This window comes from Equus caballus, chromosome 18 (assembly GCF_041296265.1).
Source record: "Equus caballus isolate H_3958 breed thoroughbred chromosome 18, TB-T2T, whole genome shotgun sequence".
Classification (NCBI taxonomy): domain Eukaryota; kingdom Metazoa; phylum Chordata; class Mammalia; order Perissodactyla; family Equidae; genus Equus; species Equus caballus.
Genome location: NC_091701.1, coordinates 81620321 through 81634724, shown reverse-complemented (window position 1 = coordinate 81634724; position 14404 = coordinate 81620321). Strand labels below are relative to the sequence as shown.

The following is a 14404-nucleotide window of genomic DNA, read 5'->3' as shown; positions in this document are numbered from 1 at the left end:
TTAATTTGGAAGACATTCCTTAAACAGAGAAATCTATGCCCAGTAGTAGGGAAAATGGGATTTTGACTCTATTTGAGTAGTTAAGCACAGCAAAAATCATCTGGATAATTATATTACGTTTTGAGTTGTGATGGCATGATTTTGTTTCTCGAAAGCTGGCTAGGCATTTTCAGTGAAGTTTTGATTCTTGTGTGTGTTTTACTTACTTCTAAAGAAATCAGCACCCTTTCTCCGACAGCGTCTAACTTTCTGCCAGGCTGATTAGGTTGGTCGGAAACTGGTCACCATCTTCTTGTTTCTCAAGGGACTAATCGTTCCTTGAGTTCCTGTCTCCTGTTGTCGTTCTTTTATTATTTTATTTTATTATCAATTTTGTGTATATACATTAATTATGCATGAAATCGTTAATTTATTGAGCATCTACTAGATATATACCTCATATATGTGTATATGATGCGATGTGCTTCATAATATAAGTGTATGAAAGATGAGGGACATTTTTTAAGTTCTGTGATAACTCATGAAAAGGAGCCTAGTAACACTTTTCAAGTAGTTTAATAATTGAAATGTTAAAAGCAATTTTAATTCTTTCCATGGTATAAGAAAAAGAAATTGGAAGTGAAATTAAGAGATGTAGGGCAGAGCCAGCCCTGGGGGTCTAGTGGTTAGGATTTGGCGTTCTCACCACCATGGCCCGGGAACCCACAATACTCAGCTGTCAGTTGTCCCACTGTGGCGGCGGTGTCTCACATGAGAACTAAAACTAACAACTAGGGCACACAACCACGCACTGAAGCTTTAAAAGAACAAAAAGAAAGAAATGTAGTATGGCAATAAGAGGCAATTTCGAGATCTAGTTCTTTAAAGCATAATTCTTAAAATAATTATCTCAAACTGATTTTTTTTAAACCAAGCTATTCCCTTTTATATAATTCATACCCACTGCATACGTTGCTGGTCTCGTAGTAAGGCATTTATCAGCACAGCATGCACAAAAGGTGAGGCTGATCAATGCCAGAAATCCACGTGAAGGCTTTACCCTTGCTCTCGTCTGCACCACCATCTTCATCACGGATTTTGATAACATAGTAGAGGACGTGCTTGTCAGATGTGTGACGTGATGCCAGAGGCATAGGTGATGAGTGGAATGACAGCCTTGAGTCACTCAGGTGTGATAGTCTGGAACAATTAATAAAGGGGCAATGAATAAGGACCAAATTTTAAGGGATTAAATGCAAGTCCTACACTTATGGGCCCAGGTTCACAACAAATAGTGTGGAACAGACCTGGAAGATATAGTTAACTGTAAGTTCAGCAGCAGCCAGCGTTGTGTCACTGATTGTTTGAAAAGCAGCTCATTCGCAGACTACATTAAAAGAACGAGTATTGGAGGACGGCCTGGTGGCACAGCAGTTAAGTTCGCACGTTCCGCTTCTGTGGCCTGGGGCTCGCAGGTTCGGATCCTGGGCGCAGACCTATGCACCGCTTGTCAAGCCGTGCTGTGGCAGGCGTCCCACATATAGTAGAGGAAGATGGACACAAACATTAGCTCAGGGCCAATCTTCATCAGCAAAAAGAGGAGGATTTGCGGCAGATATTAGCTCAGAGCTAATCTTCCTCATAGAAAAAAAAAGAAAGAGTGTTGTTCAGTCGTTAGTTTTCTGTTTTTGCTCTATACTCTGCTAGGTGCTGACCCAGGAACGTGGTATTCACTGCTTTGTGCAGGATTGACTTGCCTTGGGAATATTTTCGCTCTAGTTTTGAAGGCCTTCTCCATGGGAGATTCAAGCTCCTTAACTCTAGAAATCAGAACTATGTATAAGGATGTACAAGTTTAGAAAGGCAGATTTCAGATCGTTTGAAAGGAGTAATTTCTCACATAATCTGAACGGTTTGTTAACTGTGGACCTTTGCCTGGAAAGTATTGGGCTCCCAGTTGCTAGAAATGTTGGCACTGGGTAAATTAGGTTCACCAGAAAGTCTCCATGAGAATTTCTTCTTGGGAAAAAAAAAACAGATAAGAACAGAACTGCACTATTTTAGGGCTTTGCCTACCTTCCCCTGGATTGTGGAAGGTGGGATATATGCCTTCTGCTGTCAGGTGAGGAGGATGGGCCAGAGAGGAGGAAGGGGTGGGCATGGTGGATGCATGGGAGAAAGAGAAACTGACAGCACTGTGGCCAGACTCCAAGGACAGAGAGCGCTGTCTGGAGAGGCCGTCTGAGAGGGTTTCTTTGTTGTCTGCTATCTAAAATCTCTGGGCCGACTCCTTCCTGAAAAACCTGTCATAAAGGTGTACTTGAAGCCCCAATTAGCATCAAGGCTTTTAGAGTCAGACTCCTGTTCTCCTGAGTGTGACTGTCCGGAAGCTTGCAGGCTCTCCTTTAGAGGCGCCCGCTTTGGAAGGCGGCCCAAACGAAACTCCAAGTCCTCGCCAAAATCTACAGCAATTAGGGATTTCGAAGGCTCCAGCCCTGAGAAATGTTGTTGCGTTTCCACCAGAGAGCCGATTTCTACAAACTCCACAAATGTGCCAACAGCACTGATTAAAGAATAAGATTCTACTTCAGTCCGCCAACTTTAATTGTATACATACCCTATAACAGGGACTATTTTAGGCCTGGGGATATGGCAACAAGCAAAATAGAAAAAAAAAAGTTGCCAGATTCAAGAGACAATAAGCAATGATTAAGTAATAGAGTAAGGACAATAATGAGACATGTAGTCTGTCATTGTGACGTGACTGCCCAGAGGTTTGAAGACTGGAGACTAAGTCAAAACCTGAGATCTCTTCAGGCTCTGCAGTAATTCCATGTGACAAAGCCGCAGTGACAAAGTCGGGGAGGAGACAGGAGGTGCTGGTGTTGAGGCTGGGGTTCTGGTTTGCGATTTTAAGTAGGGCAGATGAGGGAGCCGAGCGAGAGCCCGGGGAAGGAGGGTTCCAGGCAGAGGGACCAAAAGAGCAGACTTGGGGGAGAAGGCGCCTACTGTGTGCAGAGAGCCACCAGGACCTCTGTGTGGCCGGAGGGCAGGAGACAGCAGAGGGGAGGTAAAGAGGGAAAGGGGCCTTGGCCATCTTGTCAGGCCTCGTCCACCTCTGTAAGGACTTCGGCTTAATCCAAATAAGAGGGGAACCATGGAGGGTTTTGAGCAGAGGAGTGACAGCGTCTGCCCTGTGTTTTAAAAGAATTACCCTGACTACTGTGTTCATTCTTAAGCCAAAGAACAACTAGACTTAGGAAGAGAAGCTAAACAGGCCGCATCCATGAACTGCATCACTGGCCCTTCCTTGTGGTCTTGGGCAGCTGTTAGGTGTTTAGCGTGACTTGTATACCGTCCTTCTAAATAGAGTGTTTCTAGATAAAAGGATAATGAATAAAGTCAGTATTCAAATTTACATAGCTGGTAAAGTATGCTGTCAAAAGTAATCCACAACATACATGATGAGTTTTCTAAAACACCTCTAAAGCCAAGAAAATTCTTGGTGGAATGGTGTATAATAGACACAAAGGGCAGCTGGGCGTGGTGAGCAGTGGAACAGTTTGAAACAGGCTTGGTCAGTGTCAGGCTTCTCCAGCATCTCCCCCCACGGAGAGGACCTGAAGTGCCTCCCGCTGGGGTTCTAGCTGGTGTGCTGGCCTCTTGTCCTTTCCACCACTCAGACCTGTCCTCTTTCCAGGCTCCTTAACAAACGGTTGAACCGATGCAAAGACAAGTTGCAAGCCATCTGTGCCTCCCAGGAAGAAAAAGGTTGCAGATTTGAAACAAAGATTCGTGAGCTCACAACCATCCAGCATAGTCTCTGGGCCAAGCTACAGCAGATGGGACAGGATCTACAGGTATAAGAAGTGGCAGACGCTGGGCTCTGGACCACCTGGAAGTCTGCCTGGAATTCTCCAGTCGAGGGAGGGCTGCGGCTGGCAGCTTCGCACCTCACCTTGTTCAGCCTCTTCCCTTTCTCTTCTCTTCATGCCCTGACCATCTCCACCTTCATCCTCCAGACTATAGCTTCCCCCTTCGCGAAGGCAGTGCCCTGGGAGAGAACAGTGTGGGTACCATTCAGAAACAGCACGCCTGGCCAGAGTGGTTCTTTACAGCACTGATTCTTGAATCTTTTGGTCTGAGCATCCCTTTCTTAAAAATTTTTGCAGATTCCAAGGAGCTTTTGTGGGTTATATATATCTCTATTTACCATAGTCAAAATTAAAACTAAGAAGTAGTTTAAAAATAAGCTTAACTAATTTAAAAATGAAAATAATAAACACATTATATATGTAACGTCTTTAAACAGTAACTCCATCTTGTTTTTTTAAAATTAAGATTATAATAGTTAACAACCTTGTGAAATTACAGTTGTACATCATTATTAGTCATGTTGTAGGTACACCACTTCACCCCTAGTGCCCTCCCCCACCCCGCTTTCCCCTGGTAACCACCAATCAGTTCTCTTTGTCTATATGTTAACTGCCAGCTATGAGTAGAGTCATACAGAGTTCGTCTTTCTCTGTCTGGCTTATTTCACTCAACATAATACCCTCAAGGTCTATCCATGTTGTTGTGAATGGGACGACTTTGTCCTTTTTTATGGCTGAGTAGTATTCCATTGTATATATATACCATATCTTCTTTATCCAATCATCAGTTGCTGGGCACTTAGGTTGGTTCCATGACTTGGCTATTGTGAATAATGCTGCAATGAACATAGGGGTGCATGGGACTTTTGGAATTGCTGATTTCAGGTTCTTAGGATAGACACCCAGTAGTGGGATGGCTGGGTCATAAGGTATTTCTGTTTTTAACATTTTGAGGAATCTCCATGCTGTTTTCCATGGTGGCTGCACCAGTTTGCATTCCCATCAACAGTGTATGAGGGTTCCTTTTTGTGGTTGAGCTGTGTGAGTTCTTTATATATTATGGAGATTAACCCTTTGTTGGATATATAACTTGTAAATATTGTTTCCCAATTATTTGGCTGTTTTTTTGTTTCAATCCTGTTTTCCCTTTCCTTGAAGAAGCTCTTTAGTCTGATGAAGTCCCATTTGTTTATTCTTTCTATTGTTTCCCTCGTCTGAGGGGTTATGGTGTCCAAAAACATTCTTTTGAAGCTGATATCCAAGAGTGTACTGCCGATATCTCTTCTAGAAGACTTATTGTTTCAGGCCTAATCTTTAGGTCTTTGATCCATTTTGAGTTTATTTTAGTGAATGGTGAAAAAGAATGGTCAATTTTCATTCTTTCACATGTGGCTGTCCAGTTTTCCCAGCACCATTTGTTGAAGAGACTTTCTTTTCTCCATTATAGGCCCTCAGCTCATTTGTCGAAGATTAGCTGTCCATAGATGTGTGGTTTTATTTCTGGGCTTTCGATTCTGTTCCATTGATCTGTGCACCTGTTTTTATACCAGTACCATGCTGTTTTGATTACTGTAGCTTTGTAGTATGCTTTGAAGTCAGGGATTGTGATGCCTCCAGCTTTGTTCTTTTTTCTCAGGATTGCTTTAGCAATTTGCGGTCTTTTGTTGCCCCATATGAATTTTAGGATTCTTTGTTCAATTTCTGTAAAGAATGTCATTGGGATTCTGATTGGGATAGCGTTGAATCTGTAGATTGCTTTAGGTAGTATGGACATTTTAACTATGTTTATTCTTCCAATCCATGTGCATGGAATGTCTTTCCATCTCTTTATGTCGTCATCAATTTCTTTCAAGAAAGTCTTGTAGTTTTCGTTGTATAGATCTTTCACTTCCTTGGTTAAATTTATCCCAAGGTATTTTATTCTTTTTGTTGTGATTGTGAATGGGATTGAGTTCTTGAGATCTTTTTCTGTTAGTTCATTGTTAGTGTATAGAAATGCTACTGATTTATGTATGTTGATTTTATACCCTGCAACTTTGCTGTAGCTGTTGATTGTTTCTAATGGTTTTCCTATGGATTCTTTGGGGTTTTCTATATATAAGATCATGTCGTCTGCAAACAGCAAGAGTTTTACTTCTTCATTGCCTATTTGGATTCCTTTTATTTCTTTTTCCTGCCGAATTGCTCTGGCCAACACCTCCAGTACTATGCTGAATAAGAGTGGTGAAAGTGGTCACCCTTATCTTGTTCCTGTTCTGAGAGGGATGGGTTTCAGTTTTTGTCTGTTGAGTATGATGTTGGCTGTGTGTTTGTCATATATAGCCTTTGTTATGTTGAGGTACTTTCCTTCTATACCTATTTTATTGAGAGTTTTTATTATAAATGGATGTTGGATCTTGTCAAATGCTTTCTCTGCATCTATTGAGATGATCATGTGGTTTTTGTTCCTCATTTTGTTAATGTAGTGAATCACGTTGATTGACTTGCAGATGTTGAACCATCCCTGTGTCCCTGGTATAAATCCCACTTGATCATGGTGTATAATCTTTTTGATGTATTGCTGTAATCGGTTTGCCAAAATTTTGTTGAGGATTTTTGCATCTATGTTCATCAGTGATATCGGCGTGTAGTTCTCCTTCTTTGTGTTGTCCTTGTCAGGTTTGGGGATCAGGGTGATGTTGGCTTCATAGAATGTGTTAGGGAGTGCTCCATCTTCCTCAATTTTCTGGAATAGTTTGAGAAGGATAGGTATTAAATCTTCTTTGAATGTTTGGTAGAATTCTCCAGGGAAGCCATCTGGTCCTGGACTCTTATTTTTGGGGAGGTTTTTGATTACTGTTTCTATTTCTTTACTTGTGATTGGTCTATTCAGATTCTCTATTTCTTCCTGATTCAGTTTGGGGAGGTTGTATGAGTCTAGGAATTTATCCATTTCTTCTAGGTTGTTCAATTTGTTGGCACATAGTTTTTCATAGTATTTTCTTATGATCCTTTGTATTTCTTCGGTATCTGTTGTGATTTCTCCTCTCTCATTTCTAATTTTATTTATTTGAGACTTCTCTCTTTTTTTCTTAGTGAGTCTGGCTAAGGGTTTATTGATTTTGTTAATTTTTTCGAAGAATCATCTCTTCGTTTCATTGATCCTTTCTACTGTCTTTTTTGTTTCAATATCGTTTATTTCTTCTCTAATGTTTATTATTTCCCTCCTTCTACTCACTTTGGGCTTTATTTGTTCTTCTTTTTCTAACTCTATTAGGTGTCGTTTGACGTTGTTTATGTAAGATTTTTCTTGCTTGTTGAGGTGAGCCTGTATTGCAATGAATTTCCCTCTTAGGACTGCCTTTGCTGCGTCCCAAATGAGTTGGTATGGCATGTTTTCATTTTCATTTGTCTCCAGATAATATTTGATTCCTTCTTTAATTTCTTCAGTAATCCATTGTTTGTTCAGTAGCGTGTTGTTTAGTTTTCACATTTTTGCCCCTTTCCCAGCTTTATTCTTGTAGTTGATTTCTAGTTTCGTAGCATTATGATCCAAAGAGATGCTCAATATTATTTCAACCCTCTTGAATTTATTGATGCTTGCTTTGTTTCCCAAGATATGGTCTATCCTTGAGAATGTTCCATGTGAGCTTGAGAAGAATATGTAACCTGCTGTTTTTGGATGAGTGTTCTATATATATCTATTAAGTCCATCTGGTCTAATTTTTCATTTAATTCTATAATTTCCTTGTTGATTTTCTGTCTGGATGATCTATCCATTGGTGTTAATGGGGTGTTGAGGTCCCCTACTATTATTGTATTGTTGTTGATGTCTCCTTTTAGTTTTGTTAATAGTTTCTTTACAAATTTTGGTGCTCCTGTGTTGGGTGCGTATATATTTATAAGTGTTATGTCATCTTGGTTGAGTGTCCCTTTTATCATTATATACTGCCCCTCTTTGTCTTTCTTTATCTGTTTTGCTTTGAAGTTTACTTTGTCTGATATAAGTATGGCAACACCTGCTTTCTTTTGTTCATTATTAGCTTGGAGTATTGTCTTCCATCCCTTCACTCTGAGTCTGTGTTTGTCTTTGGGGCTGAGGTGTGTTCCTGGAGGCAGCATATTGTTGGATCTTGTTCTTTGAGCCATCCTGCCGCTCTGTGTCTTTTGATTGGAGAGTTCAATCCATTTACATTTAGAGTGATTATTGAAACGTGGGGGCCTACGGCTGCCATTTTATCACTTGTTTTCCGGTTCTTTTGCATTTCCTTTGTTTCTCGTCCCATGATTTTTGGATTCCTAATTCAAGTAGGTAAATTTCTGTATTGGCTTTCTTCTTATTTGCAATTTGTGTCTTTATTCTTGTTATTTGTTTAGTGGTTACCAGGTGGTTTGTATAACACATCTTGTAGATTAGATAGTCCTTTTTCTGATAGCCTCTTATTTCCTTAAATTAAAAAGTTCCATCCCTTTTCTCTTCCCTTTCTAGGTTCTTATTGTCAGATTTTTATTTCCTCTTCCTTTTCGTGTTGTGAGTTTGTGGTTAAAATGACTAGGTTATATTTATTTTCTCTTTGTCATTGATTTTTGCTAGCTTCACTACTATATGCCTTGGGGTTGGTCTTCTTACACTGATAAAGTTTGGAGATCTATTGGCTTCTGTCACATGAAGTTCCATCTCTCTCCCCAAGTTTGGAAAGTTCTCAGCCATTATTTGTTTGAACAGGTCTTCTGCCCCCTTCTCCTTCTCTTCTCCCTCTGATATACCTATAATCCTTATGTTGCATCTCCTAATTGATTCGGATAGTTCTCAGAGAGTTTCTTCATTTCTTTTTAGTCTTAGTTCTCTCTCCTCCTCTGTCTGCAGCATTTCTATATTCCTATCCTCCAAATTGCTAATTCTGTCCTCCATATTATCGACCCTACTGTTCAGAGAGTCCAGATTTTTCTTAATCTCCTCCATTGTGTTCTTCATCTCCAGTATTTCTGATTGGTTCTTCTTTATAGTATCAAGCTCTTTTGTGACATAGCTCCTGAACTCATTGAGTTGTCTATCTGAATTCTCTTTTAACTCGTTGAGTTTTTCAATAATGGCTGTTTTGAAATCATCGTCATTTAGGTTATAGATTTCATTGTCTTTGGGATTGTTTTCTGGGTACTTATCATTTTCCTTCTGTTCTGGAGATTTAATATTTTTTTCATACTGCTTGATGGTGTGGATTTGTTCCTCCTCATAGAGATAGAGTTTAGTTACTTCTTCTACTTGTTGCAACTGGTGTTGGGGGGGAGCAGCTGTTTAGACTGCACCGACTAGGAACCTGTCAGCTGTTACTGACTGGACCTGGGCCCCTCCTCATAGTCACAGTGGTCCTGTGGGGTCCCTTGTCAGTTGTGGGGGCAATCGCAAGGGGGCCTCAGGCTGCTGGTGCCGACTATTGCAGACCACCTAGATGCACTCCCTCCTTGGGGTCTGCAGCAGTGTTATGGGCTTTTACAGCAGCCAGGAGCAGGATCACCTATAATCACAGCCCTATCACTGTCAGAGCCCACAAGATCACACTTGTCCACTATAGGTCCCAGCAGAGCTATGGGTAGCTCTGTGGTTAGCTCACCTAGCTGTGCTACTTTTACCCCAGGGCTTTGCAGCCTTGTGATTGCTGGTTGGGACCTCTCCTCTAGTGCTGTGCAGAGGCTTTCGTTGAGGCTGCTGTGGGAACCTGAAGTTCCCCCCGGGCCACGTAGCCATTCCACTGGAGCTCCACCTAGCCCCAAAGTACTTCCATGGAATCTCTGGGAACCCCTTGCCCTGTCTGGGACATGGCCAGAGTCCGTGGGCCTGGTGGCGGCTGGCGGGCTGCTGCCTTGCAGGGAATTCTGCTCTTTGGGAGCTTCCTGGCATTCTGAATGCTGGGCGGGGCCTCTCTGATAATGGCGAGCAGAGGCTTTCCCTGCCCGTGGGTGCAGGACCCTGGAGTTTCCCCCTGGGCCGTGGAGCCGGGCTCTAGAGATCCACCCAGACCCCAAGCCCATCCACGGGAACTCTGGGTGCCTCTTGCACCATCCCGTGCACAGCTGGAGTCCATGAGCTGACGGGCTGCTGCCCTGCTGGGGATTCTGCTCTTTGGGAGCTTCCTGGTGTTCTGAATGCTGGGCAGGGCCTCCCTGCTAATGGTGACCAGAGGCTTTGCCTGCTGGCGGGTGCGGGACCCTGGAGTTTCCCCCTGGGCTTAGGTGTAATCGGGTGGGGGGCTTAGGTAGGGCTGTAGTCACCTGTTTCCACCGTCGCTCTGCTGGTGAGTGCACACTCCCGCCCTTGGTGCATGGCGATGCTATGGGGGGGTCTGCTGGAAGAGAGCCTCTTGCAGGTACTAGGCTGTCCAGGGGTCAGGGGTTGGAGAGTTTTCATCTATCTCCACCTCCTCCCAGGGGGAAGTCCGTCCACCTTCCGATGTATAGCAGCATGGGTCTCTCAGACATCCTGAGATGCTATATGGATATCCTTTGTTAACCAATGAATGCCCAATTAGTTGTAGATTCAAAGGGGGAGAGACAAAGAAGACTACTCACTCCGCCATCTTGGTCCTGCCTCCCTCCATCTTGTTTTTTAAACTTAGAAGGGTGGCATTGTTTTACATTTTTTACAAATCTCTTTAATGTCTGGCTTAATATAAGACAGCTGGGTTTTTGTAACTGCCTCAGCATTCAATCCGTTGCAAGATGTTTTGGTTGAAGTAGATGAAGAGATCTGGCCTCACACAGATTTGCAATTGAAAAAGAGGAATATTTTAATAGCCTTTTCAGATAATTGGAGATCTTTCTTTTGATACTACACCAAAACATGGTAAACAATAGTTTCTTAAAGGATGGCTGCGATATCAAATCTGAAACCTGGTGTGTCTCACCCTCTGTTGTGCTCTTTGTGTGGATTTTCTGCCCACGTGTGAGTTTCTAGCATCACGCGTTGGTCATTTGGAAGTTCATGAGCTATGCTGAACCTCCTGCTCACCCATTTCATTGTACGAGGTTAAAAAAGAAAACACATTCATTAATATCACTGCTAATCTCATGAGAAAAGTCTAAGAATTGGGAAGCTAGTGAGCTCATGGTGATGGATACAAGTTTTCCAAAATTTTGATTTTTGCTTAAATCTCAACTGTTAAAATTGGCAACATGCAGAGTTGTTTTCCTCACTGTGACAGTCTCACTTCATTCATTTTTGAGAAAATGTTTGCCAAATACCCGTCTGAATGACATGACATGTAAGTCATTCTTTAGCACAAAAGGCAACTTTTGTAGTTCAGTAAATGTCAGAAGTATTTCATGCATACTTTCCATTTCATCACATACAAATTTAAAAGGTGTGTTATTAAGAAAATTAAGAATTTTTGCTACACCATCAAGGATATTCTGAAGTTGATGTGGCTTTTTTTTTTTTAACTGCGAGTGCTGAAGAGCGCCGTGACTATCAGCGCTGACTGGCTGTGCTGCCTTGATTTGTGCTAAGGCACCGGCAGCTTTAGTTCACTTACTCTTGATTTTGCACCAACAGTGCAAATGTCAACACAATGAACAGGCAAAGAGCATCTATGTATCATCGTGAAAATACTTTTGACCTCATGGACCTCTAGAGAGGGTCTCAGGACTTCCAGGAGTCAGTGCTTGGTAGGGAGCACACCCCCTAGATTTTATGCCCATGGCTTATCATGAAACCCCTCTCGGCATGCCTGCCAAGAAAGATCATTACAAACCTATTTTATTGTAATTCTTTTTATCTATAAACTCAGTACGCTCATGTTTTCAGAAATTTCTTAGGATATTTTTAGAACTTGAGCGTTTAGAACCTAGAATTTCCCTGCAATCTTTATTTCCTATGATATTTTAGAATCTGAGCTGTTCCAACTTTTGTAGACAGTTTTCGATCGACATTGAATTAACAGCATGAAATAAAATTAATAGTATTGTATTTAGAGAGGAGAAAGAAAAATTTTGCGCTAAAATTTACTATGGAATATTGAAATTCAATGCATTTATGAAAAAGTTAAGATAAATGTTAATTTCTTCAAAAATAAACTTTTGTTTGCTCAGGCAGTGTTGCAGCCGCTACATCCTTCGCCATCTTCCAGTCAAAATATGGTTTCCAAGGGTGACCATGGAAACGGTGAAAGGTTTTGGAAGGAAGGAGATTCTTCCCAGATCAAGAATGCCGCTGAGGATGCTTCTGAACAGGAGCCTCTTCCCGCCCCCATCGTGACTGACAGAAGTCAAGCACACACACAGCGTGCTCTACCACACGCGGGATCACCAGAGGCCGTTTTGCAGCCCAGGTCAATGCGAAGCACCAGGGCACAAAGCCAAGCACAAAAGACCTCGAAGGGAATCTTCAGCTCCCTACCCGGTTCCCAGAAAGGACTTTTGTGGGATGCCCCCCAGATTGCTCCTACTGAAATGAACCGTCCTGCTCTGGCACCTGTGGAAAGAAAAGAGACAGCTAACACCCAGGAGGGAAAGGATGAGCTGGAGGAGGACAAACTGCAGGAATTGTTGTCAAAACTCACAGATGCCTTCACTCTAGACACGCCGTCGGGTAAGATTTTCACAATCAATGGAGATAGTGATGGCCAGGGATTCAGGCTGCCTTTGGAAGCACTTGATTTTATGACGTTGGCCCAACAGCTACAGTTCATTAGCGAGTAGCAGTCAGAGCTGTGAATCTTTTGGACATCAGTAGCATCGTTGAACTTGATTTCTCCTATTGCCTAATTCATAGGGTTATTATGAGTGTCAAAGGTGACAAACCATAGGTGATTGTAGTGTAGCACCTGGCACATACCAAGAATTCAATAAATGCTTATTATTTTCTTATTGAAATTGTTATTATCAATGGTACTAAAACATATATAACTGGGCAGCCTGATGCCACTGTTTAAAAATGGGAGTAGAATGATGCTGTCTTTCTAGAGGATAATTGATGAAGGCTTCTGTCTTTTAAAGAGTACCATCGTTATCATCTTCTTCTGCGTGAGGTATGACTCATGGCTAAATTCTCAATGCTCTTTTTTAAAAATCATTCTTTACTATAGTTATTTCTTCTGTTTTGGAGTGGCATCTTATTTATAGAGTGTTTTGTTATCTTAATATGTCTATATCTGTGTCCATTTCTTTTTTGAAAAACCTAAGACCTTTTATGTTGGAGTGGTCATCTGGAGACGTGAAGCAAAAGATAACATTCTCGTGTGTTTCTGCAGCAGAGGAGCCTTCTCCGAATATTTCTGAGTCAGTCTTAGTTCACTAGGGCTGCCATAACAAAGTATCACAGATGGAGTCGCTTAAACAATACAAATTTATTTTCTCACAGTCCTGGAGGCTAGAAGTCTGAGATCAAGGTGTCAGCAGCATGGTGTCTTCTGAGGCCTCTTTCCTTGGCTTGTAGACGGCTATCTTCTCCTTGTGTTTTCGCACCCTGTTGCCTCTGCGCATGTCCCTCCCCACATTTCCTCTTACGAAGTCCTGCTCAGATCAGATTAGGACACATCTGTCCATATAACTTCATTTTTATTTAATTAACTCTTTAAAGACTCTGTCCCCAAATATAGTCACAATCTGAAGTGCTGGGGCTTAGGATTTCAGTATATGAATTTGGGGAGAGAGACACAATTCAGTCCACAGTGGTTGGTGAGCGGATAAACGGGTGTGTAATGTCAGTTGTATATTGAACTTGGTAAAGCCAAGTCAGTGAAGTAGTTATTTGGTGATTCTAAAAGTCTGTACTGTGAAGGGAGTTGGAGTTACAATCCTTGTATCAGAGAAAACACAGTCGCAAAGATGCTGGCAGCACGCTCAGACTGCCTGAAACAAAGGCAGGATGGGGCTCCTTGTGCCTGATTCCCAGGCTCACACAAGACTCCACCCACTGTGTTTCCATTGAAACATCACTGGAGTCATGATGAGTATTCAAGGCAAAGTCAGTATCCACTTGACCTTTTTAGGAAAATTTCACATAAAAATTTGGCTTTTATTCTAGAAATTCTTTTGGTATTTGATGTCTTCATCTTGTTTTTATGTTTTGTTTTTGTTTCTCTAATTGAGTTTATGAAAGTTGCTGATTTCTAAAGTGTTGTGTTGGGTCAGCCCTCACAAGTGTAGCAGGCTATATTGCACTTCAGATTCTAATGGACTAGTGACCCCACACATATTTGGAAGACAATATACCAACACTGTGCAGTTTGGTACCTAAAGCTAAAAGACCCTTGCATGTTTTAAGTGACTTTATCAAGGTCTAAGTAAATATATGCCTATATCTATATATGCACACATCATTATATCATTAAAAGGAAAATCATGAAAAGGTAAAGTTTATTTCTAAATTCAGATGATGCAATAATGTATGAAGATGCAATTAGCATTATCCAATCTTGTAGAACATATAAAAAATATACGTCTCAAAAGATTTACCTCTGCTTCCATTTGCAATTTAAGTCGAACCATTCAGATGCTTCTGCAGGAAGTATTGCATTATTATGCGAAAGAGCTTATGATATTAGCGGGAGGGTGCACATTTTCCCTTTTTGTTA

The 14404-nt window shown here is 41.6% G+C and overlaps 1 protein-coding gene across 1 annotated transcript in view; it reads left to right on the top strand.

Moving 5' to 3' along the window:
* The window catches only part of DYTN (dystrotelin), a 56937-nt gene that overhangs the window by 34606 nt on the left and 7927 nt on the right, over positions 1-14404 (top strand). The window contains exons 11-12 of the mRNA XM_070240748.1: positions 3680-3839; positions 11919-12417. Coding sequence (XP_070096849.1) covers positions 3680-3839; positions 11919-12417 — 659 coding nt within the window. The remainder of the gene's footprint in view (positions 1-3679; positions 3840-11918; positions 12418-14404) is intronic.